General features: G+C 35.7%; 1 protein-coding gene across 2 annotated transcripts in view; it reads right to left on the minus strand.

The window, feature by feature from the left end:
• PTPRQ (protein tyrosine phosphatase receptor type Q) overlaps window positions 1-25,470 on the minus strand; it is a 121,200-nt gene that overhangs the window by 39,864 nt on the left and 55,866 nt on the right. For both annotated transcript variants that reach the window (XM_088055135.1, XM_088055134.1), the window contains exons 37-44: window positions 23,009-23,174; window positions 22,240-22,530; window positions 21,734-22,009; window positions 20,796-20,947; window positions 19,041-19,182; window positions 17,202-17,471; window positions 7,805-8,137; window positions 1,497-1,618 (exon numbers count right to left, since the gene is read on the minus strand). In XM_088055135.1, coding sequence (XP_087911261.1) covers window positions 1,497-1,618; window positions 7,805-8,137; window positions 17,202-17,471; window positions 19,041-19,182; window positions 20,796-20,947; window positions 21,734-22,009; window positions 22,240-22,530; window positions 23,009-23,174 — 1,752 coding nt within the window. The remainder of the gene's footprint in view (window positions 1-1,496; window positions 1,619-7,804; window positions 8,138-17,201; window positions 17,472-19,040; window positions 19,183-20,795; window positions 20,948-21,733; window positions 22,010-22,239; window positions 22,531-23,008; window positions 23,175-25,470) is intronic.

Consider the following 25,470-nt stretch of genomic DNA (forward strand, 5'->3'; position numbering starts at 1 on the left):
ATTATCAGACAGAGAGGAAATTGTTTTAGTACAAGCTAATAAAATATTAAACCCCAAAAAAAATCAGGCTTTGAAAACTGAATTTTTAAGTTTTATAAAAACCATGAAACTTTTCCCGCTGATGCACTAAAATGCTGTTTAGTCAAAAAGTACAGGAATTTCACAAGGAAGAAATCTTCTCTAATTTTATTAGAGAGGAAATAAAACTTGATGAGTAGTTTTAGGTGACCTACCCATTGGACCAAGCAATCACCCATACAGTCATACAGTCCTCCCCTTGTCATACATCCTTCATCCTGCCATACTATTGCTGCAGTAAGCATGTTCAGAGCTGAGCAAATTTCACTCTACATGTTGTACAATGAACTTAGAATAAGAGAAAATTACAACACTACACATTAGTCTCCCTTGTAACTTTTCTGAGTAGCTTAAAAATATTTTGTATTTTTCAGTCATCTCCTTAGATATTTTGATTGCAGAAATATCTCAGCATTAATATGTTAGCAGATCTGTAATTCTTATGACAGATTCAGAAATTAAATATGCACACATTGTCTTACTCTATTCTCAGAAAACTTTCTGTTTAAAGGCCTTAAATATTTTGAAGATTTTAAATTTTTTTCCTACTATCTAACAGATTGATTCAAAATTTTTGAAACTGAAAATGGCAACTTTTCCTAGGTAATGTCTGATAAACTGCTTCCTATTTACACTTATAGCCCTGTCTGTATAATTCCTGGCAGAACATGGAACCTATATCCTACTTCTCATGTGCTTGACTTTAGAAAGATGCATATCTTGCTGCAGGGCAGGAAATGGGGTTTATTAATGGCGATTTTAAGGAGTTTTGTAAGTGCAGTAGAGGATGAAAAGAGAAAAGCCACTGGAGTTTTTGTCTTATGTCAGCTTATTTTGGTTATAAAGATCAAGGAGAGAGAAGTGTTATTACTGTGCTACCAAAATACAACTAATCTGATGGACAGAGCACCAAGTGCAAACAGGGAAATCTAGTTTGACTTTAAAGACTTTAAAGCTGCCCTCTGGTGCCGTGTAACTTTGTACAAGTCATTTCCTTTTGCTAGGCTCTCTACTTTGGTTTGTAAAATCACTGTGATGAACCTTTCATTCCTTTGAAGACGAAAAAGTTATTGTGGTTAAAAAGAGGTCGACTTCCACAAAGCTCAACTACTGTTTTCCCATACACCTTTATAGATACACATTTTTTCCTCCAAGACCTCTTATTAGCACATGTCTTTTAATATGAAGCAATTAACTTATCTCCCATTAATAAATTTATAAATGTACAATTAATTCTTACATGGAATTTATGTGGAAATAGACACAATTATATTTGTTATATATTGTTATATATTATATAATTCACTGGTTTTCAGTCCAGTTATGTCTGTCCTGCAATTTCTATAAGAACATCTGCTGTGCTATTGATATCTCCAAGCATCTGTATACCCAATAAGAGTAAAGCAGAGCTGCCTTACTGAGGTAACATCTATGAGGTAGCTCGTCGGTCCCGTAATGATGGCAGGTTCACTCCAGCTGACATTAACACTGTGAGGAGATGTAGCTAAAACAGTCACATTTTCTGGAGGACCATCTGGAGCTGTAGGAAAAAATGTGCATGTGAAGCATGGCCAAGGAAGTGTACAAAAAATAACCCAGTATAATTTCTATGGCCAGTAGAGATTTGAAAATAAAACTTTGTCACACAGTTAAGATTAAACACGGCTTAAATAACTTTAGAAATACATCTTCCAGTGTAACCACTACAATTTTTCTAGAGTATGGATTATGACTTCATCTTATATTGAGATTATAGGTTTATTTAATTACAAGTTCTTTTAAAGTATTTCACACGACACAAGCAAAATATATACAAGTATCTATACAAATAAACAAGCATAATACATTTGTGTATGTCAAATTAATCATTTAAAAAACAAAAAAATTGTGAGAAAAAAAATATATTTTGCATGCTAGAAAAAAATTTCCAGCAGTATCGGAAGGTACAAGCAGAAATAATTCTCTACATTTCCTTTCAATTTATTCTTAACGTGTTGAGAAACTACAGAAAACCCAAACAAAAGAAGTGGTAAGAACTGAAAGAGGGCAAGAATGTTCACATTGAGAAATTAGATTTCCCTAAAATTGCCATTTGTTGGAACATATAATTTGTGGAGGTGATATGTGAATTAACCTAGTTATTTCTTAGTAACGAATGAGAAATGAATGAGATTATAATAACATCTCAGCAATTCTCAGTAAATGGTATTATTTTTTCATAATAGCCATTTAAACTTCAGGAAAATAAAATTTGGAATAGAATGACAAGAGATTTGTAGATAATTACAGAACTTGGCTCCAGGGTGCCTTGTTTTCGGATCTACTACAAAAAGAAGACAGCTGTAGTGTCACTGAACAGCCTGTTAAAAAACAACAACATATTTGTACATATTTCCAGAACTTGACATCATGGTGCCTTCTTTTCAGTCTACCACAAAAATATACATATGAGTTAACAGCATATTATAAAAAATTACTGAAGCAATGATACCTATGCTAATTAGAAGATGCAGTCTCTTTTCTCAAACATGATTAACACATGAATATGTAGTTTGCCACTATCAATCATTAGATAAGAGGGCTAAATGAGGAAAAAATTGGAAGGTATAGAAGGCTACTTAGCTCTTCAGGAAGAACAAAAGGTAGGAAAAGGAAAAGAACATGGAAAGAAGCATGTAGCTGCTGCAGTTATGTGTGGAAGATTAATGAGGAAAATAATAAAATTTTTCACCACAGAGGTGAAAAATTGGCACCATCGTTGCAGAATAAAACAGAAATATTTGGGATTAGGAAAGGTGCTATGATGAGTTTAGGGTGTTGGATACAGGAATTAGATTCCTGTGCTGGGATTAGCAGGACTATACAAGACTTTATAGGCAGGATCAAATTCAACCATTGGAAGCAGTCCCCAAAAATATTGAATAGCATGGAACAACCGAATGAAGAGCATAACTGAATGAACTGTGAGTGCACATGAGGGGTGGTAAAGGAGAAGAGTGCTCAGGGAAGGCTGGCTGTCAAGTGGGGAGCTACAACAGAAAAACAAAATACAAAGGCAAGCAAGTTCCCTGCAAATTAGAATAAACGCAGATTTTATTTTTCAAGTAATGCACATCAGGCTTGTTACCAAGCAGTGTCTTTCAGTGTAAACAATTATTCCAGTAACTATGGTAATGATATTTATTGGCTTTATTGCCAAATGAAATTTTCTGGAAAACAGTATAAAACTATATATTTATATATATGGCTTCTTGAGCCTTAGTTTTCAAACCAACCAAGTTTCCAAAGACAATTTGTTTACAGAACTAATCGACTCTGAAGTTATGCATTAGAAGGTATAAAATAATTTTAAAGAATAATCTAATCTAGAAATCATCCAGTCTGCCGTTGCTTATATGGTTAATTTCCATATGCAGTTTATACTTGATGTATTTGTGGATATTTGCAAGAAAATTCTGATTGAGTATGCTATATTTAAGTTACTTATCTAAAGTGCATCTAAGCATTAATACCTGGTTTATTTTCATTATGAAAAGTAAAATATCAGACATTAGTCATATCATAACAAAATGTAGGAATAGTTTCTGAAATAACAGGTATAATTGGGGAGAAAACCACAAAATTAAAGGTATCTGACATGTCTTATGACTTACAAAAAACATCTTTTTTAAAACTGTGTTTGATTCAGTGGATAACCACTGCATTCTGATTTAGGTTTGTTTGTGAAATGAATCTGGTCAATATGAACCCATGATATCACTACCCCCTTTCTCTTATAAATCACAGCAATTTACTCTGGAGAAATGACCTAGTCTTATTCTCTCATTCCCCCATAATCCAATCACTTCCTCTCATAAGCACTTTTCTCCTGGTTTTCACAATAATGCATTTTCTGTAACTAATAACCATCATTTCCTGATTATCATGCTTCTATCCTTGCACAGGAATGTGGGTCTTATGGAGGTCAGGGTCATCTTTCCCATCCATCTGTGTCCTGATGCTAAGGCAGCAGTTAAGTGTGTTAGTTTGAAGATAGGTCTGGATAGCCCATCATTTAGCATAATCCTCAAAAATAAGACTGAATACTCCAGTTTTCTAACAGAAATTCATGCTTGCCAGTTTGGTTAGGATTAGCTCTTTTTTTCCCTTTCCCAGCAAAAATTAAATGTGTGCTTCAGTTATTAAATTTTTAATAGTCTAGGTTATTTTTATAGAATTTTAAACAGGTATATCTTATATTAGTCCACAATTATTTTGAAACATTTATTTTTGAGGAAATGTAACAAACAAAGAAAAACAAGTTCTCCTGGGCAAAGCTTTCCAGAAGAAAGAACACATAACAAGACATAAAATCTCATTACTTTTCATCACACAGAAATATTTCTTTAATAGTACCAAGCAACTGGGTATCTGAAGGGATTGGGAATGAAGGTGCTGAAAAGGGAAGCATAACCCTCTGCCCCACACTTCTATGTTCCAGCCTTCATGGGACACTCAAATATCTGGGATTTTCCTTTGTACCTCAGTATATCCTGGCATTAGGGGACTTGGCAGTTTACCAAAAAGCACTGCATTGTGTAACTGTGTGAGATCCAAAATGAGGTCAGTGATCTCACTGTCATTCATTTTTCATCTAACACTGGCCCCCCACGATTACTTTTCTCTTAGAAAACCTAACTTCAGCCAATCTTATTCTCCTCATAAATGTAATATTGAAACTTGGGTTAAGTGCAGGTATGAGGGAACAAAGAGGTGCCACAACAACAGCAATGGTGCCATCACACTACTTTATGCGAGAGTAAGACAATTCCTGTGAGGAATAAAGTAGTGTGATGAGTGCAAGACAGAAAGCTAAATAGTTTATCTGTGAGAACTGGGCTGTACTAAAAATCCACAATATTTTCACAGAGTTAATTATAGCCACTCTCAGTACAGAACACTGCCCTTTTTTTTTTTGTTTGAAATTTGCAAATGAGTTAAAGAATCTTGAAAATAATAGCCTTACATTTGTCTTTGTAATGAACTATAATAAATAGATAAGATCCTCGCCTTATTCACGGGATAGTCACAATAATTAAGTATTTCTGCTTTAGCACAACAATCAAATCCTCAGAACTTGTAAAAAGTATTTAGGATTTCTTTTATGTAATTTTTGTTGCTCATGAAGTTTCTTCTCTTTATATTCTGGGAAATGAGTCTGACAGTTTTCACCTTAAATCCTCCTCCTGATAATAAATAACCTCCTGAACATAATACTTTAATATTTTCTTTAGGCTTGAGAGAAATACAAATTTCTGAGAACCTAATGAATTATGAAGAAAAAATCCTTTAACTATTATTTCACAGCAAAGGTAACTTAACCTTTGGTAGAAGCAATATCTTACAGAGACACTTCTTGAAAATCAAGTGAAACGGGGCCTAACTTCTGCCCTCAAATGTGCAAACACAACTCCCATTGATTTTATGGGCTAAGTACTCAGGGTATTTTACATAGCAGCTAAGCACTCTTAAGCCCTAACAGGCCCTGTATATTGGCTGTGTATCAGCAGGCTAATCCAGAGGATGCTTGGCCCTATCCATGAGGGAAAGGAGAGGGAGATCAACACCTGTTTTCTGCATACACTTTGCAAGGCTGCCCAGAGTGCTGAACCTGCTTGGTGCATTCTGAATTTCTCTTTCCTCATACAAGTTGTAGCCTTTGCAAAGGAAAAGCAGAACTGAGGGGTTTTTTTAACAGTATTTCTAAAAACAAGACTATGAAAAGTACAAGGTGCCTAGAAACCTGTCCTTGCTAAAGATCAGCCACTGCTCATGGGGGCTCCCAGCACTGCTGAAGCACAATGGAGCTGCCAGCTGGCTACCCAGATGTGTCATGTCACCTTCCTCTTTTTTTTCCTCCTCAGCTGATTGCCTTCACCCCAGGAAAAAGACATGACATTTGGAATAATGCCCATGCTTCCTCAACTCTACAGTGGTGTGTTTTAGAGGCAACTTTTCTCCTGGTGCGTCACCAGTTTAACTCACAGGAAATTAATTGCTGCCTACTTCTATCACCACAGACACAGGTCAGCAGCCCCAGGCACTTGGGCTGGAAGAACTGGTGGAACTTTTACATCTTTGACCCCACCACTTTTAAACTTAAACTATCTACTAGAACACACAGAGGACCTACTGCTGAGAATTACACTGAGTTGGTGTGGAAAGGGCTTGTGCCCTATGAGATGTTCATACTTTTAACTACCACTTTCTCAGTGGGTTTGGATAGGAAACTAGCTCTCTCTTAAACCAAATGATCACTGTCCAAAGAGGAAATCATAAAAGGCATTCTAATGTTATGCAATTATATGTGTTTCCATTTACTGCTTCTCCATACAGTTTAAATCCCTAACTATTTTAATTCAGCAACAATTTTGTGGAAAGTATTTGCATACATCAGCAGCTGAATTCTATCAATTTAATAGTAAGAAATCTCCCCAGAGCTGCTGGCTCAAGAGTTGCAGAACTTCTGTTATCTATTTTCTGCTCCATCTGGGTTTATGGTTTTTTCTTTCCTTCTCCTTAATTTAAAATGTTGCATTGATTTACAAGCAGAGATTCCCCATAAGGGTCACTGGACAAAGAAAGAAAGTGCACGTGAGAATGACTCTGCAGCTGATTCCAGCACTTCTCAATCCAAAGGACTACTTATGAGCTTTATAAAAAATCAGGCTTTTATGATGTTAACTATCACAGTATCCAAATCTTCCTGTGCTCACATCACATGATTATAAAAATATGAGTGGGACAAGGTAAATATCTGGACCATTGAGCAGTCCTTGGTACACAGCTGTTTAAGTACTTGGTAGCTCCATTATTATTATTTTGTAAGGGGAAATGACTGAAAGAGCTGTGATTAAGCCAGGCAACTCATGGTGATTCTCAGTCATTCTACAGAGGCTATAGACCAGATATTCTCTATACTAGGATGGCTGCAAACTGGTGGGAAAAGTCATATATCCCCATGACAACTGCCTAAATAATTTATGTTTCATGTCCCTTTCTCCCAAATATTTAGTGGTGACTTATTTATGACAACTACCTCTTCTCTTGGAAACTTAAATCCTCAGTTGAGGAATGAGAGTTCTAATATGTGTCATGGCAATCCTCTATATGTTACATGGCTCTGATTGGTAAACTCTGCTGGTGGATATGGTTTTGGAAAGAAATCTTAATTCCTCTGAAACTATTGCTTAAATTCCATTGCCAAAAACACACAACAGAATTTCAGAAAAGTTTTACAATGTTAATGGACAGACTTTTAGTCAAAGAATTAAACAAATACTTTTTCTCATTGGCACACCCCACAGGCGAAATCGTATTGAAAAATGGCATATCAAGTCATACTAGCAAAAATTCAGACTTACCAAGTGTACACCTGTAGTACAGCTGAGGATTGAAATTGTTGTTGGGTAAGCAGTAAATATAAAAGAGTATATACAAAATCCATTGAAATATCAATCAGTGTTAGGTAGTTAAGTATGTATACCTACCACATTTTATATATATATATATATATATATATATATATAAAATAGATCAGGAGTTGTTATAAAGTTGCTGTAAATCCTTATTGACTTCACCAGTGTCATAGGTCTATGAAGAAAAACTTCTACCAAGAGTTCCTGCTTATTTAGATGAACATCACATTGTTATAGCATTATGAGACATGACAGACATCCTTACTTACAGCCAGGAAGGGTTTGAGTTGAAATCCAAGGTGAAGAACTGCCATAACCAACATTTGTACTGGCAGCAACAGCAAATCTGTACCATCTGTATTTTTTCAGTCCATACACCGTGTCTTCTATCCAGTCATACATGACATTTTCATATAAATACTGATGCATCTCATGTTCAATACATTCCATAGCTTCCCAGTCACTGCAGTGGATGGATTGTAGCTGTGTGGTAATCTTGTAGTTTTGAAAGTAGCCAAGGATAGATTTTGGTGATCTCCAATGCAAGGTCACACTTGTTGACTGCACGTTGGAAAAAACAATATCCCTGGGAGCACTAGGAACTACAAATTAAAGCACTTGTAAGATACCTTAATTTGAATGAGAAGTAATTTCAACTACTTTTATCCACTGTTGAAAAAATAATTTAATAAGCATATCTAAATACCAAGATTCAACTTCATATGTTTAATAAGCAATATTTCCAATGGCATAAATCACACTGTACATATTTAGGTGGCATACATTTACTATAGTTTTTGAAATAAAGAAAAATTCTTTCAGGCATAGCATGTAGGACCAGCTTTGAGAGGTGTGACATTTCTATTGCTACTTTTGGGACTATGTCTCAGCTAATGGGGGGAATATTACACAAGATATTTTTGGCAGACCCATAGCATCTTTTGCTGTGGGTTCTAACAGGCATTCCTCACCTCTCATTTAGAAATACTCATGTGTCCCCCTCTCCCGTGCTAGTATATTAAATTCTCAAACAACATGTTGAGGAAAGTTTTGTAAGTCTCCTGTTTCACCATCTGAATGAAAAGTATCAAGACATGCAATATGTTTGTCTAGCGTTCTAGAAGTGCTTTACCAGAACATGAAGAGAAAGAGCTGAATAAAAGATAAAAAACAAACTTCCCACAAATTTTGCTTCCATTTATTTATATGCAGGTTATATTCACGTCCATGAGAGAGAAGCAGTGCACATATGTACATACATATACATGTACACACATTTACCCTGTCTATATTGAGTCACCAGTGTACTCCCAGATTTCACAGACTAGTTGCAACATATGGTTTTGTGCTTTATCACATAGTCATAGAGAAAGCTAATATTATCTCTAAGACTCTGTAAGATAATACTAATACTCTCTATGGCAAAAACTGTGCAGAAAAATCAGCTCAGGAATCATTGTGTGCACATAGCTTTAAAGTGTGCTTTAGAGTCTTTGGGAGAAGAGGTATCACTGGTAAAAGAAAAACACACGATACATCCTCAGACTGAAACTGAAGAAGTCCCAAGGCTTACATAAAAAAGAAAAGGATCCCAGACCAAAGTTACTGGAGAAGAAAGAGAAAACACTCCTTTTTCTTTTCTTTCAGCCTTATGGGAATATCTGATCTTTGCTTTTGTCTGCAACAATTTGTTTATTAAAATCATCACATTATAATAAGCTGAAACTTCTCCATTAAATATAGATGTCTAACAAGAAATGTAGATTCTGAATCAGACAAAGCTGTGTTGATGAAAAGGCTGAGAAATTAAAATTCCTTCAAATGAACCCAAAGCAGGTGGAGTCTGCAGGAGAGGGAGTAGGCAGAGAACCATGGGCCTTCCCCTGTTCTTCCACTGAGCTCCTGTGCACAAGTACACAACACCACAGCATGCAACAGCCCCTTGGGCTCCCATCCTGCTACACCCTAACCAGACACAGAACAACAGCAAACTATATAAAAAGAATCTTTGCTAAAGACAACTTCCATCATTATACATGGTGCTATCAAAATTGAAGTTGTTTTTCTCTGTTATTATTAGCATTACAGAAAGTAGTAAAAAACCTCAAAACATGCAATACCATTCTTGCTTGATCAGATTCAGAGATGTAATACTTATTTTATCAACTTTCAAAAAAATAAAACACTGCAATATTTTCATAAAAACTTTATAAACTGTATTAACTATTTGTGTAAATGACAAGAAATGTATTATTTTGACTACTAGTTTATGGAAAATAAAGGCAGAGAAATGCCATATGGTTAGTAGAAAATTCCTGTATTTTTCCTCCATTAATTTTCTACTGTGTTGCAACGTAAGCTGTTAATATCTGCTAAGATACTGCAAAAATATGAAACCTTACACACTCAAATATGATAAAGAAAAAACGTGGGCCAGAAGAGAGACTTAATTATTGGGCTATAATCCAACACAGAAATTAGGGTTTGCCATAAAGCAGATAGTAACTAGTTATTTGCTGGGTGTTAGTGAGAAGGTGGAAATATATACTTTCACTTGCTCAAATGTGCACCCCCTGGTGCAGTCTCTGGACCTAAAACAAGTGAGGTTAAAGAGGCTGGTCACATTGCAGTGTCCATGGTGTAGACACCATAGTGGCCTTTCCTTCTTAATGGCAGTATATTGTTCCCTTATTTTCAACATGGATGATGAAATAAAAAATATTTGAGAGTTAGCAATTTTGCAGTAAAGAAGGAAAAGACACTTTTCATAGAACTTTCATAGAACTAGCAATTATATCAGGCAAAATGATGGTGGCTCTGATCTGTGGGCTCTCCCACAGACTAACAAAATTCTAATAAATCCAGACTCCATGAGCTTTTATTATATTTGGAGAGACAAACTCAGTGAAAGTGGGGAAAAAATGGAGGGTGGAGAAATGATTCTCTTTCTATCTGTCCTTTTTCCCACTGACTACTGGGGGTGCCCATACACATTATCTTCACAAGGCTGAAAGTAACATCTGTGATTATCCCAGTAACACTACATGAAAACCAACATTTTTAAAGATAAACTTGCAGGTATCCTGATAGCAGACAATCAGACAAGCATTTCTCCTTTCACACAAAAATTTTGATAACTATTTTTTGTTGTCACTTTTCCAGTTTATGAAGAACCACATAAAAAAAAATATTTTGAACCTAAAAATCAAGGGTCAGTCAGAAGAATTGACAGTAAAATTTTCTCTGTCATTGCTTACAGACCTTTAAAATGTAGTCAGAGCCTTAAACATTAGTCAGTTTAAAATCAAGCTAATTTTGTCTCCTTCCTTGCACAGACAAATCAAAAATAAATGTAATCACTCATTAGAACAAATAAAAATATGTGACTGAGACTGGAGCAGATCAAAGAGGCTTGGTCCTAAGGCCACAGTGAAGAGCAGTGACACCCAGTGGCACAGTATCTCTTGAACTTGGTGGTTGTGTTCAGAGACAATTTCAAGACAGCTATGCTATTGGGTTACAGATTAAAATTACTCTAGCATGGAGAATCAGATTTCCATTCCTCAAGAATGACTAAAATTCCCCCAACTTTTTCTGTCCACAGATGGTACTGATTTGAACAAACCATTCCATGCTTCCTAGAGCAAACATGCAGCTTGTCTAAATTTTCTAAACATGACTTAACTATGATGAAGTGATCACTGTTCACACTAAAATTTATGGAAGTCAGAAACTGCATATTTTTCAATTATTATTTCAGGTCACATTGGAACTGTAGAAAGACTTATTATCAATTCTCTCATACAGTGACAATTTGGTATGTACCTAATGGGAATTGTATTATTAAACCAAATTTCCAGAAAGGTACACTGAAAGAAAAGGTACTAAAAAGGTTGTGATTGAGGTATTTTAAGACACTAATTGCTCTGATTAGATAGTGGGAATTTTCATCCTAATCCCAAATTTAAATTTCCTTAGAATCATACATAGGATCCCTTAAGTCTCATCGCGTATCTCACAGTCTTTCCCTATTGTATTATATTTGCTATAATTCATCTCTGTGAGTAGGGAATTTTTCTAAGTCTGAAACATTTGGTGCAATGTATTCCACCTAATTTTCCATTTAATTGCTTCGATCCAGCTTCTGAAAGCTGGCCAGGGAGCTGGCAGAGAGGCTAACCATGAAATGTTGGTGAACTCAATTTCTAGAGTGGAAGAGAAATGAGGTATTTTGAGGTTCATCTACCATTGTTCATATGATGCCTAAATTTCAATGAAAAGTAACTGAAATCAGATCCACATGGGATTTTAAGCTCCTAAAACCTATTTACATGCCTGAGCTCTCACTGAAGTTAACAGAAAGCTAAACACCTAAATAGAAGTTAGTTTGGCAGATTTTGGCCCTATGCCTGTCTGGCTACAATGCTAAACAGCCCTTCCAAAGCTGGTGGACTGCTCTGAGATTAAGTTTTTATTTAATAACATAAATGAAAGGAAATTCTTGGTAGAAAAAGCGCTAGCACATTGCAAAGACTCATATCAAGTCGAAATTGGCAGCTAGAACTGGTTTAAACTAACAAAAATACTTGGTAGAAAAAAACCTTATTCGCAATGCAAAGATAACCTAAGGGCAGCAAAGGACACACACACAAATCTTCTGAGAAAAGAGAGGTTATGGCTTTCTGTGGAGACTTTTGTGGAAAGCAACAACTACAGCTGCACGGGCCGCGAACAGAAGACGGTAATATGATATGGCATAGTTCCTAACAAAGTTAATAAAAAAAAGTCTGCCTACAGAACAGCTGCTTGTAGCTGGAGTTTGGATTAAAAGAACTGCGGCAGCCTAGAGGTCTGTTGGGCGGTATTAAGAGCATCAATAGCAGGAAAGTGAAGAACAAAGTAGAACCGACAGCAGTGGGCACACACCAAAAAAAGTCTTCAGAAAATAGAAATAACTGAAAAGAAAATAAATATTCAGTATTGATTATCTCTATTAAATTTTGAAAGCTTAGTGACGTAAATGAATTCCATTGAAGGTTAAGCTTATAACCCTGACCATACTAAATATTAATGAAGTATATTAGAAGAATGCTAACTTCTGGAGGACTCATCATGATATAAAGTCCTGCTCAGTATGAATAAGTACATCATGAATAGGAACCAAATTATTTTGCTAACATAAAGATGTAAAAAACTGTAGACTATTTTTCCCATGACTTGGGACTGACACTATCAGACATGCTTCAAAGGAAATTGCACAGTTGAGAGTATGTTTTAAAAGAGCCTCTCTGGACCATGTTTCTCAGTCCTTAGCCCTCTAGAAAACTCAGTCTCCATCTGTGGGATCTGAGTACTGAAAAATCAAATCATGCAAATCTAGAGAGAAGTGCACTTCTTTAAGCTAAAAAGAGAAGTAGTGAAAAGCTGCCTGTACTCAAGTCTTAGAGTACAAACTTTCCATTAAACTAAAACTGACTGCTTTTCAGTGAACACTGTTTTTGGCCTGCAGATGCTATCCATGTCAGCTCTGTACATATACGTCACCACCATTTCTTATACATTAATGCAGAGTTGACCTCGTCCTTACAAAAAAGACAAAAATTCCTTTTTAACACCGATTTTTATCAACCTTCTTATAAAAATAACACCAGTACAATTTCATTGGCAGCAACCAAGTGATCCTGCTTTCTTCTAGTGAAGATTTGCCATCAACCTTAAAGCCATTGACTTAAATTTGGACGAAACAGCTAATCAGAAAATGTAAAGAAAACCATATTACATAAAGAAAATCCATATTAATAAAAAAAATTACATCTGGGAAAAAAAATTAGTTATCTTGGAAAGAAGTGGTTCAAAGATTCTTATTCCTAATTCACTCTGCAATTTTTGGATGATTTTACTTTAATACAATTTTGAAATGTGAGCTTGGAGCAGAGATTGAACGTGTGAAACACACAGCCCTTTTCTGCATTAGTGACAGGGGACACTGAAGCTTTGCCATTTCCAATAGAGTGACTCTGCAGCAGGCTGATTCCTCAGAATCACCAGGGCAAACACATCTGCACTGCACATCTCACTTGCAGCCCTAAGAACCACTTGAGGGCATGGGTTTAGATATTCTTACAGTGCATCACGGTCATCTGTCATTTCCTTCACTACTTAATGAGGAAAATCATGTAACTCCAGCTCAGAGCTGTCATGAACTGACAGATCCTGAGAAAAGGATTTATGGCGAAGCATTTCCTTGGATGTGAAGATGGCTTTAAACTCTTGCTATGTTTTGTGCTTCTCAAAGGTTTGATTACAAAAAGCCTGTATTTTCCAGTGAGAACTTCCATACTCCAGATACAAATCCAGAACATTTAGAGCGTTCCTTGTGCAGAGAATAAAGACATTTTGTGCACATGTAACAAAAGATGATGCTAATTTTCCACCTCCACACCAAAAGACCTGAGAAACTTCCCTATCACCAATTCCTTTAGGCACTACTCTTCTTTATTCACAAGGCATGCATCTGTGTATAACTATAAGTTATTAATGGCCTGGAAAATGAAGCCCAGATTAAATGAAAAAATGCTTCTTGGACAAATTTCTAGCCATATTCCTTTTTAATGTGAGATATGAATGAATGTCTGTTTAGCAGAAAACAAATGGTAGGGACTGTCACCAGAGTACAGTGGGGGCCTCAATGTCATCTAAGCCTGTGATCAGGTATGAGACTAGCAGGAAAGGGGAGAAGGTGGGGAATTACTCTGTGTATCTTAATACTGCAATCAATATCATTAATATTCTAATAAAATAATGAACAGTCTATAAAGAAAAATCTAAATGAAAAAAATTAAAGCAAAAGCAGTTTTCTTTTTATTATTCATGCTTTGGATACCCCCAACTGGCTTTTTAATTGTTCTATTTGTATTGTAAATGGAATGACTGTTCCACTTGCCTCAGATTTGTGAGTTAACTGAATATTCACAGTTTTGGTGTGCCTTTTGGAGAAGTTTCCTACTATTTTATGGCTGTCTCTTCCTCCTAAAAATTCACTCAACCTTAATAAAATTTCATTTTAGTATGTGCATTATCTTGAAGATAATCCAAGGATATCTATTCAGTCATAAAATCTTAACCCATTTACACATATGTATGTATATTATATTCTCTTTCATATTCCTTATAATGTATTTAATCACAAACTAATACTACCACTACAAAGCTGACGGTTTTTATAACATACTGCAGCCTGGCAGAGGTGGTTTACCAAGACAATGGAGCTAGATTAGACACAAAACAGTACTAATCTCCTCATAAATTTCAGCTTCATGATTCATGTTTAATTGTACCCAGATATGAGCAAATTTACCTCAAAAAGGTAAATAATCTTGCCAAGAATTTAAAGGTCAAATGCTATGCAGTGAGACACTGAGCCAAATTCGATTTCACTTTATGTCAGAAATAAATGCATTGCAAGTGACTCAGTGCTGGCTACATATTCTGTGACTAATCTTAGACCACCATAAATAAGAAGCTGACAACAGCTATAAAACTGTTTCCATTCCCATCCATGAATCTCCAATTCCTAGTATCCAATCACTACAAAACAATTCATACAAACACATAGCTAAGGAAATGTCCTAATAATAACTAGTTTGTTGTAAATATGACTAAGCAACAACAAAGCAAGAAAGGGTTAGTGCAGAGTTTGTGGCAAAAAGTACATGTGTTGGAGTATAAATCCTTCACTTAGCAAAACTCCCAGTGATAAGACACATAAATACTGTAAAAAAAAAAGTCTAGTTTGGGTTTGTTCCCCTGCTAGCACAACTCTTTATAACACTATGAAACACTACCAGTCACTCCCTAAAGCCCAGGCTTAATCCACAGCTTTCCCAGTCTTTCCTCAAGGACTAATTAAAAGCTAATCCCAAATTTCCCAGAAATCCCAACAGTTAACTTTCTCAGGTGTCAGGCTTCTTTAACACGCTAGAAGCCTTTCCCCCATCCTCCAAGGTGTGAAGCACCTGGGAAGTCTCCTGTACTCCTCTGTTACCAGAGGGTAACATCCCTCCTATGCAACTATCTCCAAGTCTGAACTCCACCCCAGGTTCAGTCTTGCTCTGGCTCTGAGGGTTGGCTGTTCAGCAGCCATGGTGTAAAAGAAAGCTTTGAGTGTAACATTTGAGAAATGCTCAGAAATGCAGGAGCACACTCAACTGCATCAAGCACAGCAGCTCAGCTAACTACATTATTTCCAGCCAACGCTGTAAAATGTTTTGTAAAAGTATGCTCTTCCCCAATACTTAAACAATTCCTTTGCCTTTTCAAAATTGGATTTTGAGCCCTGCTGAAGAACAGAAGTTTCTGAGCAAACAAGATGACAGATGAAGCAGGCATATGTCTTAAATTGCCAAGGTTCTGGACAGAAGGGGACCAGCAGGGATCACAAACTGGCAGCATTTGTAAGGGAACTGTTGATGAGAAAGCAAATTTAGACTGAACATTTTTATCAGAAATGTGTATGAATGTGCCACGTCATAGTTCAAATAACAGATGTGGCCAGGCTTTAGTGGGATAGACTGTATCAGGAGGAGGGACAGTCATCAAAGTACAACCCTGGCAATTTTCACAATGTTGGCCAAAATATGCCAGCAAGGGGCTTGTCCTCATTTGGAGCTCATCCATTTGATCTGGAACCAAAGCAAAAGTAGCTCAGCTGGTAACACAGACATTGTCTAGAGTCATTCAGACATGCACATCCACAAGTCTAATTTTAAGAAGTGTGGAAATCAAAGCTCATAATGGGAGACCAAGGCTCTGTGGACCAGAGGGATCCAGTGGAGGTGCATGCCACTCAGGAAGCTAGCAACAGGAAATCTGAGAGTAAGGGTAAGTCTGATCTCCAAGTTCAATGTCTGACCCAAGCCTGCATAGCCGAGCTGCTCCCCTCCATTTGCCATCCTGAACCAAAACCTTGTTGCTGACACAGATTCTTGTGTTTATTATCTGACAGATCTGAGAAAATTCACTCTTTCAGTTGAAGCATATATGAGAATGAGTGCTGCAACTCATGTTTTAAGTTATCCAAAAACTTAGTAATAAAGTATTACAAGAGCTAGGTTTGATTTCTAAGCCTCATGGGGCACAGTTGTGCTCCTCCACCCCATCCCTGTGTTTTCTAGTTATCCAGCTTTTCTGAAATAGAGGCCCCCTCAACTCCATTGTATAAACAGATGTCACTTAATACAAAAAAAAAAAAAATAGATAAATGCAGTAATTTATCCTGTAATTTGGTAGAAAAGTGAAATCCTACCTGGATGTTTCTTGTTTAACATAATTTTTAAATTTTTATATTTAACTATTACCAAAGAAGAAAAAAATCCCAAGAAATAGTCCCAAGAGTCCCCAGAAAAATAGGTGATCATAAATGAATAAAATACTCAGATAGAAAAATATGTTCTCAGTGTGTTTTTAAAAATGGCAATTTATTCTCATCACTAGTTGTGTTCTAAAACAGGAGAAAGAGGAAACCCTGTTTCTCTTCATTCACTATTAGCGAGAAATTTAAACAATAGAATGATTTAACTGCCTTTATTGAAGCAGTCTCTTCATGCCTGCTTGTTTCGTATTCATCATTTAAATTAAACAAAAAAATTAACTTAAATAATTATTTACCTTTTTCTGGAAGAGTAGTGGCATTGCATATCTGTTCTTCACCATCACCAGCAGATGTTGCAGCTTTTATTTTAATTTGATAAGTAACATTGGAAAGCAGATTTCTAAAAGTATGCAGTGTATCATGAGATGAAAAGTTTGTAGAATTTCCTTCAACTGCTATGATGTAATGTGTGATTACACCGTTGGCTGAAGCAGGAGGGTCCCACTGCACTAGGATCGATTGCCAACTCATTGCAATACAACCAAAGTTCTGTACAGCATCTGGCACTTAAAGGATACACAGGCATCAAAGATTAACATGCACACACAATTAAAATTGTAGTCACAGAACAATATCACTAGAGAAGCAGACCCAATGTTCAGAGCAAGAGTCAAACACTGCATTGTCAAATTAATAAAAGAAACACATTGAAAGGATGAAACTATGACTTTGTCCTAATTAGATTGCTCATTTCCAGCTACTCTGAATATGAGTGATGTTAGTATTGAGACAGAAGAGGCCATCTGTCTGGCTTCTTCCTAATTGTGTGCTTCAGTTTTGTTTTCCCAGCAAAACCTTTTGCTCATATTTTCCCCATTTTTTTAAAAAATACACTGTACTATAACATATACAACATACATACTCCATAAACCTACTCCATATATATAGCAACAACATCAACAACAGAAGTTCCTTATTTATCTGTTTCCTTATTTATCTGTCAGCCTTATTTCTTTCAGGTACTATATCACACTTGTCTGTACAGAAATCACTGGGCAGGTTTCATAGCTCTCATATCAATTCTTTTAACTTACTGTTCCCCATTTATTTGCTGAAGAAATTTTTATTCCAGCAGAAGAAATTTTTTAAATGCTCATAAAAAATTAATGAAGGTAGAAAATATTATAATCATGTTGAAAATAGAGCAATTATTTATCAACTGGTTAAAGAGAACTGAAGAAAGTACCAGAAGTGCAGAATGTCAGTGATGAAATGAAACAGCTGATGGATGACCATGGCTCTTGCAGGGGTCCAACAGCCAAAGTGGACCAACTCAATGATGGTGCAGATTTCTGATCGTGTTGTAACTCTTCAGCATAACTTTTTCACAGAACCTCTGCTTTACAGGTTCTGGAAAGAATCTTTCACTGGAAATGTGATTTTAGCAGACCTGTAGTCATCATATGGGATCATTTTATTTTGGGGTCTGCTCCCTTTGCCAACAGTGTAAAGGAACCTGGGAGCCCCCTAACCCATGTTTGTCCCCTGCACTGACAGCTCTTACAGAGCCTGGGGACTGCTCTGAGTTGCAAAGGAGCTACAGTTTTGCACAACAACCAGTTTCACAAACCCACAGGCTCTCTGTAGTGAATGTAAAGTATTTTACTCTTAGTGGCTAGCTTCCTTCCTAAAATACATTTTAAAAAACACTAGTTAAAAATTTATATTTGTCTAATATAATTTCCAGTTCATTTGCCAATCTTTTGTCCAGCTGCTTTTGATACTGCTAATGTTCCAGTTATTTTCACAGGGATCTGAATTGCTGCTTTGATCTGCAAAGACTGATACCTATCTAATTTTCCTCCCTTTATCTGTGTTGCTATTAAAAGATTTATAGTAGCCATATAAGCCTCTCATTTCAGATGAGGACATTTTTAATTCTACACTTCCGAAATCAGACTTCAAACCCAGTCTACAATAGGAATATGAATCAGTGCTACACAGGCAAGAGACAATGACTAAGTGTTAGGTTATGTTTTCTTTGGACACAAGAGGAATACTTTTGTTCAGCTATACAAGGAAAAAAATATTAATATATTTAAAACTGTCAGAACTTAGAAAAAGTCACATCTAACCTGATTCCATTGTTGTAAATTGGACAGCATTACTGAACTGGTTGCCGTTCCCAAGCTTGGTAAATGCAGAGACACTGATAAAATAGGGGCTGTATGGGTCTAATCCAACAAGGTTTGTCTCATGGTTTGAACCTGAAATGTTCTTAAGGAAAGAAATATTATTAGTACACAATTAATCTCTAGAAACATTGTGGACTTCACTTTGAACCTACTGAAGTGAACAGAAGATTTGCAGCCATAATTTTGTCTCTTCTACTCTGAGTAGCTTTCAGTCAAATACTGAAAACTATTTCTGGCTTCACATCAACCCCTCTCACCTTCTTCATTGCTACACCTCTGCAGTGGAAGAGGTCATGGGTCATAGTTTCTACATAGATTGATGAAGAGTTAAAACTAGCAAACAACAACAAAAAACTAAAACTAAAAGCAAAACTGCAACAACAAAAAACCCTCAGCTCAGTTCCTTGGATCTGTTTTTCCCAGACCATGCAAGGCATAGCTGTTCAAATGATAAGATTATAATAACAGCAAGGAAAGAGCTGAATTTCAGCAAGAAATTCTGATGAACATCTTGTGGGATCCAAGCTATCAGAGAATTACAGTACCTAAATACAGTATTTCTATATAAATTTCTTTCTCTGCCTTGCTGCTACAACCTAAATCTAATTTCTTGCCCATAAACCACTACAAAACATGAAGAAATGTAGGGCATAGCTGACATATTCAAGTGCTTCAGCCAGTTTCTGTATTCTAATTTAATTTGAGTCTGCCTCAGATGGAGAGATCTTTGGTGGTTTCTATGAATACCCAAAGAATGTGTTTCTAAAGGTAGCTGGCTGTAGAATCCGCAGTTCCTCTTTCATGTGTGCATGGTGGCCTTTCATGTATTATGGAAGAAACTGGGATGATGCCAGCACATCCACAAAGGGGAATAACAGCAGACCTCACTGCAGCAATGCTTTGTCCTGCAGGTTTTACAAGCATCTCAGATGAGCAGGGCTCACTATATAGTTTCTAAGCTTGAGACACAATCCTGACCTCAGCTTGCTGCCTTTGCAGTTCATGGATCATTTCCTGAGGCCATGCAAGCAATCAGATTTAAGCCTTGATCAAATTTTGTATGTCATAAAATTACAGATTCATAGTTTGGTTTGAGTTGGAAGGAACCTTAAAGATCATCCACTTCCTACCCCCATATTGTGAGTAGGGAATCTTCCATAAGATAGGGTTACTCAGAGCTCCACCCATCCTGGCCCTGAACATTTATATAGCATCTATTTCAGTCACAATTTATTCAGTTCTTATTGTGCCATTTTTTCTTTTTTTTTTTTTTTTAATGAAGACCTCTGAACAGTTTTTACTTTTTTTAAAGATGACTAGGAGTTACTGCTTTTTTGAATCTTGAAAGTCAATAGGTACTAAATAGCTAAAGAAAGGTAGCCACAAAGCAAGTAACTTCTGTAATTTTCTAACATCAAGCTTACATTAAAATACAAATTAAGATTAATAAATCTCACCATTAATGAAACATTAGAAGCTCAAAGCACATTAAAATCTAACAATTTTTCCTGTTAAATCTGAAAAATTAAATTACAGGTATGGTGGGAAGGAAAATAAACTGTCTTAACAAATAGGAACCTATAGGAGCTTCATAATTCTAGGAGCATAACAGCCATTTAAAATACTAGCCATGTTTTTTTCCTAAAGTATGAAAAAATATTTTAAAAGATTATGCACTTTTAATTATAAACATACCCAAAAAAATAGTTTTTCAGTGTTGTTTTGATAAATCTTAAAATTATATCTCATAATAACACCATTTGACTGGGGACTTGGATCCCATTTTAGCCACACAGAATCTGCGGTGTAGTTGATAATGGTCAAATTCTGGGGTGGAGCTAATGGCACTGCAAAAGAGAAATGTTATTGAGTTCCAAATCACAAATAATCCAGGCAAAACAATACACTTCAGACATGCAGGAGAACATAAGTGCTTTTGTTAACATTTGTATCTGAATTCAAGCTAACAATACTTCATTGCTATTTCAATATCTTTTCTTCCTCTTTGACATGAAACAAATTCCATTAATCCAGAATACATGTTTAGTTAGCAAGGGATCTTCTTAGAGATCTAACAAATCTATTAATCACTTAAACATCCCTACTGTCAGAACTAAGGCATTTAACAGAAGTCACATTACATATATAACTGGAATGCGATACACTTTGCTTCCTACACCATATATGGAGCACAACACATCATATGTTTAAAAGATGTGTAATTTACCATGCAGGGGAGAGGAGGTCCATGTAAAGGAGAACTGTGTGAATGTGTCAGAAATATTTCCATGTTTTATCATTTTTAAATTACATGGGGGGATGAAGAGAAATGTACTGTTGCTTGCTTCAAAATCCCTGACACTCTGCAAACCATAACGCATTCCAAAGGCAGAAGATATTTCTTCATGGAGTTATTTTTGTAATCCTATGCAGAATGTGACCTCCTCTTGCACACTGTGGCAGGAGGAGCACTCAGGAAACACTTGCCTTGAAGTGTTTCCTTCTTCTGAAAGCTCTTCATTCACAGACCAATGGAAAATTAATTCTTCATAACAGGTCTGATGCTCAGATCTAAAATGGATGCAGTAACATAGGCTGATATTTTGAAGCTGGTTACAAATGAATTTTCTCACCTGACTCATCTGTGTAGAACTGAAGCACGGCAGGTGGACCAGGTCCTTTTATTGTTCTGGCAGCTACATAAATGCTGTACAATGTGAATGGCAGAAGGTCTTCCAAAATAATAAAATTATCGGTGCTAGAGAATGAGCTATTCCTTTCTGGCCCAAATAGATTTAAATCATAACATATTATAATACCATTTGGCTTAACAGGAGGGTCCCATGAAAGCATAACTGAGGTAGTTGAGAGATTTGAAAATTTTTTGATTACAGGCGCTGATTCTGGGACTATATGAAGAAATAAGAAAGAGAAAAACAAGGATAATCTCAGAAAAATATGAGTTACAATAAAAAATTCTATTTCATGGTCTTAGAAATGTGGAGCAGTTGTTCATGTCACTGTATAACAAAAACTTTAAGTGAAGCAAGAAAAATAAACACTTTATTTTTCTTTTAGAAAGTTCTTTGTGGTTTTCTTATATATTTCCTTAGGAATTAATAAAATATCTTAATCTTACCATCTTCATCAGTTCTTATATGAAGACTTAGAGTATGCTGTTCAGAAGATCCTTTATCAGTGGCTGGTGTGATTTTCAGAAGGTAATCAGTATATTTCTCCAGATCATCAAAAATTATGCTTGTGTTGTAAGTAAGGAAAGATAATATCTTACTGGTTCCCAGTTGCATTAAACTTAGAGAAACATGAAAGAAGACTAAGCCATTTGGCTGGGATGGTGGAAGCCAGCTTACATTTACAGAAGATGAGGAAATGTTTTGATAGACCAGATTTTCAACAAAACCTTCTGGGACTATGAGAGATAATAAGCAAAAAATTAAATGCATGGATTACAGTAATAAAACATCCAAACCCCAACCAGAAATAACTGCTCAAAATATAATTAGTCTGAAAATGTCAGTTGGAATATTTTCTACAACTTTTAAAACCATTTTTGTTTCAATATCAAAAGGAAAATAGCTGAAGGCATATAGGAATAATAATTTCTGTTAAATTTGTTTAGGAAAAGAGTCTTAATGAAAGGTTATGACAATAATTTTATTGCTTGTATCCACAGAGGCTTGTGCTCTATGTTCTTAGAATTTCAGAGACTCAAATCAAAATACCTTCCTTGCAAAGATAAATATTGCAGCACTGAAAAACCACACTTTATGGTTTTTTTTTTTAACTTTGCCATTATAACAGTAAAATATTTTTAAGTTAGAGAATATTTAATAAATATTTCATAAAATCATTGATATACAGCGAGCACTAAAAAAGTATTCACTTACTATCCTGATCTGTATACACATCTATTTTTTCACTGGTTTTGTTTCCATCTCCAAATGCTGTGCTTGCAGTTAACCACAAAGTATAATGGCTGTATTTTGCCAAGTCATCCAGCACTACAAATGGAGACGCACTGACGTTGCTGCCATTACTATAACTTGTGAAATTCTAAAGAGAGAGAGAAAAAAAGAAAATGTTAGCACTTAAAATGTTTTTTATTCATTGATTTCACTTTCTAGTTTCCCATTTAGCCATCACCTCCACCAGCAGAAATTATTTACCATACTCAGAAGACATAAGCCTATGCTTTGACTCCTAATAAATACTGATTTTTCTGAAATTCTAGATTGTATGATGTCTGTTGTTACTCCTTGTAAGTACTACAGAGCCCATAATTGGCTTCTCCTGTTGTTTGTAATTGTTGAATGCCAATTCAGAGATTAAAACTGTAATATTGCAGTGTGTTTATCCATATTTCATCAAGAAAAAAGTAAGATCTGCTAACTGCTGATAGATTTCATGAATCACACATGCCTTGGCTGATCAGTGTTAATTAAATCAAAGGACTTCTCTCTAATCCAATTTTATGAGAGTAGATTTTGAACTTAAAGCTTTCAGTGGCAGAGATCTCACTGTACCACTTGATGAACTGTTCCTTTTGCTAGTTGTCCCTTGCAATAACACCATGACACTATCTCTAAGGAAACGGCCACAGTGAATGGACCGTGTTAAACTGAAGGCATCAACAGAATTTCTTTCCTTTCTGCAGTTACTTGCTAATGAAAGGATAGCAACAGAACCTAGTCCCACTGTCTTTTGAGCTATATTAAAAAATGTCATTAATACTGTGGCTACAGCAGTAAGCTAGTGCTTCAGATCAGCACCTCTAAGGAGGCTATTCCTGTTTAAAATCAATCCTTTTGGAAGATAAAAATAAAATACATATAGCCTATTATTTATGTAAGTTCGGCTATACCACATACATGAATGTGTTGAATCATCCACTGCTTTACAGGAACCTGACTTAGATGATCCAACACAGTTTGGTTCATGGTTTGAAGATTGTTGAGAAGTTATTTAGCCCATAAGCATATTCAGATCAAGCACTGGGTAGGAAGTCAAATCTTTGCTGCTGATTCAAGGAGCCAGTGGCATTTCTTTCCAACAGCCACATTGCCCTTTTGCGCAGATGGCATGGACAGTACTTCTCAAGACCAAAGAAGTCCTAATTTTTCTACACAGCAATATTTTCAGGATGAGCTGGATTTTGACCAACCCCCTGATGAATTCCAGCTATTTGGCCTGCCCCCTGGTTTTGGTGTTAGATCAAATCCACACCCTTCACTTCTTTAAAATCCAAGCTAGCATTCAAATAAATGTTTTTTTCTGAAAAAGAAAGGCTGTGAGAGTAAACTTACTAAAGCAGGAGAAAGGCAACAGAAATATTTGAGTATTAAAATTTAGAAATACTACATATAAGCACAGGCATGCTAAAAGTGTATACTGAAAAATGGATTATATTTCTCATTTCTCAAGTTCCTACTGAGAAAGCCACTATTATATGCTCTATCACACAGCTGAAACAGTACTGTGCAAACTGATAGTTCAGTATGCAATCTTGGTGTCTGTTACCAATGCATATCAATTTATATATCTAATACAGCACTTCACCAGTTTTTTGGTAAAATATTTTTATTTTTGCAGAAAACGATAGGTGACACTCTCATTCATTTCCCTGAGATTTTTATACCTGTATTTGAAGACCTAGTTTTGCCTGCAGTCACTAGTACTGACATAAATAAGTAAACAGTTTGTTTTGCAATGAAAACTTAAGCCTTTGTTTTGAATGCAGAACAGAAGCTGCACATATTGTGAACATAATTTTTTATATCCACTCTCATTAACTGACTATAAGCACACTGTTAGTTTTTCCCAATAGATTAGATTAAGTCAACACAGGTCAAAATACAAAAAGAATCCACCTTAATATATAACTTTCTTCTAGAAGTAGTTTGGATTTCATGCTAGCTTCATACTTAACTGAAAGAGGCTGGAAAGAGCTTTGTGTTACATTTTGTAAGTTAAAATACAGGAATCTGTTGATCAGATTCTAAGGTAATCATTTAAACTTTCCAATACTCAAGCAGAGTGTGACAGAAAATGTCGTCTGGCCCAGAAGAAGCATTCTAATACCCTCCTGTTGTTACTACTACTACTACTACTACTACTACTACTATTATTATTATTATTATTATTATTATTATTACTATTATTATTATTATTACTGTTGTTAAGAATAATTAGTAATTTATAACATCTAATAATCAGATTTTTTTTAAAATTAGATCTTAAATAATTACCTTACTTAAATAATTACCTTTTCAAGGTAAAAATATCAAGGCTACCACATCAAGTTCTGATACTAGATTTAATGGGAGCTTATTGGTATGAACAGCTGAAAATT

The sequence above is a fragment of the Pseudopodoces humilis genome, chromosome 5, assembly GCF_049639895.1.
Source record: "Pseudopodoces humilis isolate 2021_Gansu_Grassland_sample_001 chromosome 5, ASM4963989v1, whole genome shotgun sequence".
NCBI classification, from domain to species: domain Eukaryota; kingdom Metazoa; phylum Chordata; class Aves; order Passeriformes; family Paridae; genus Pseudopodoces; species Pseudopodoces humilis.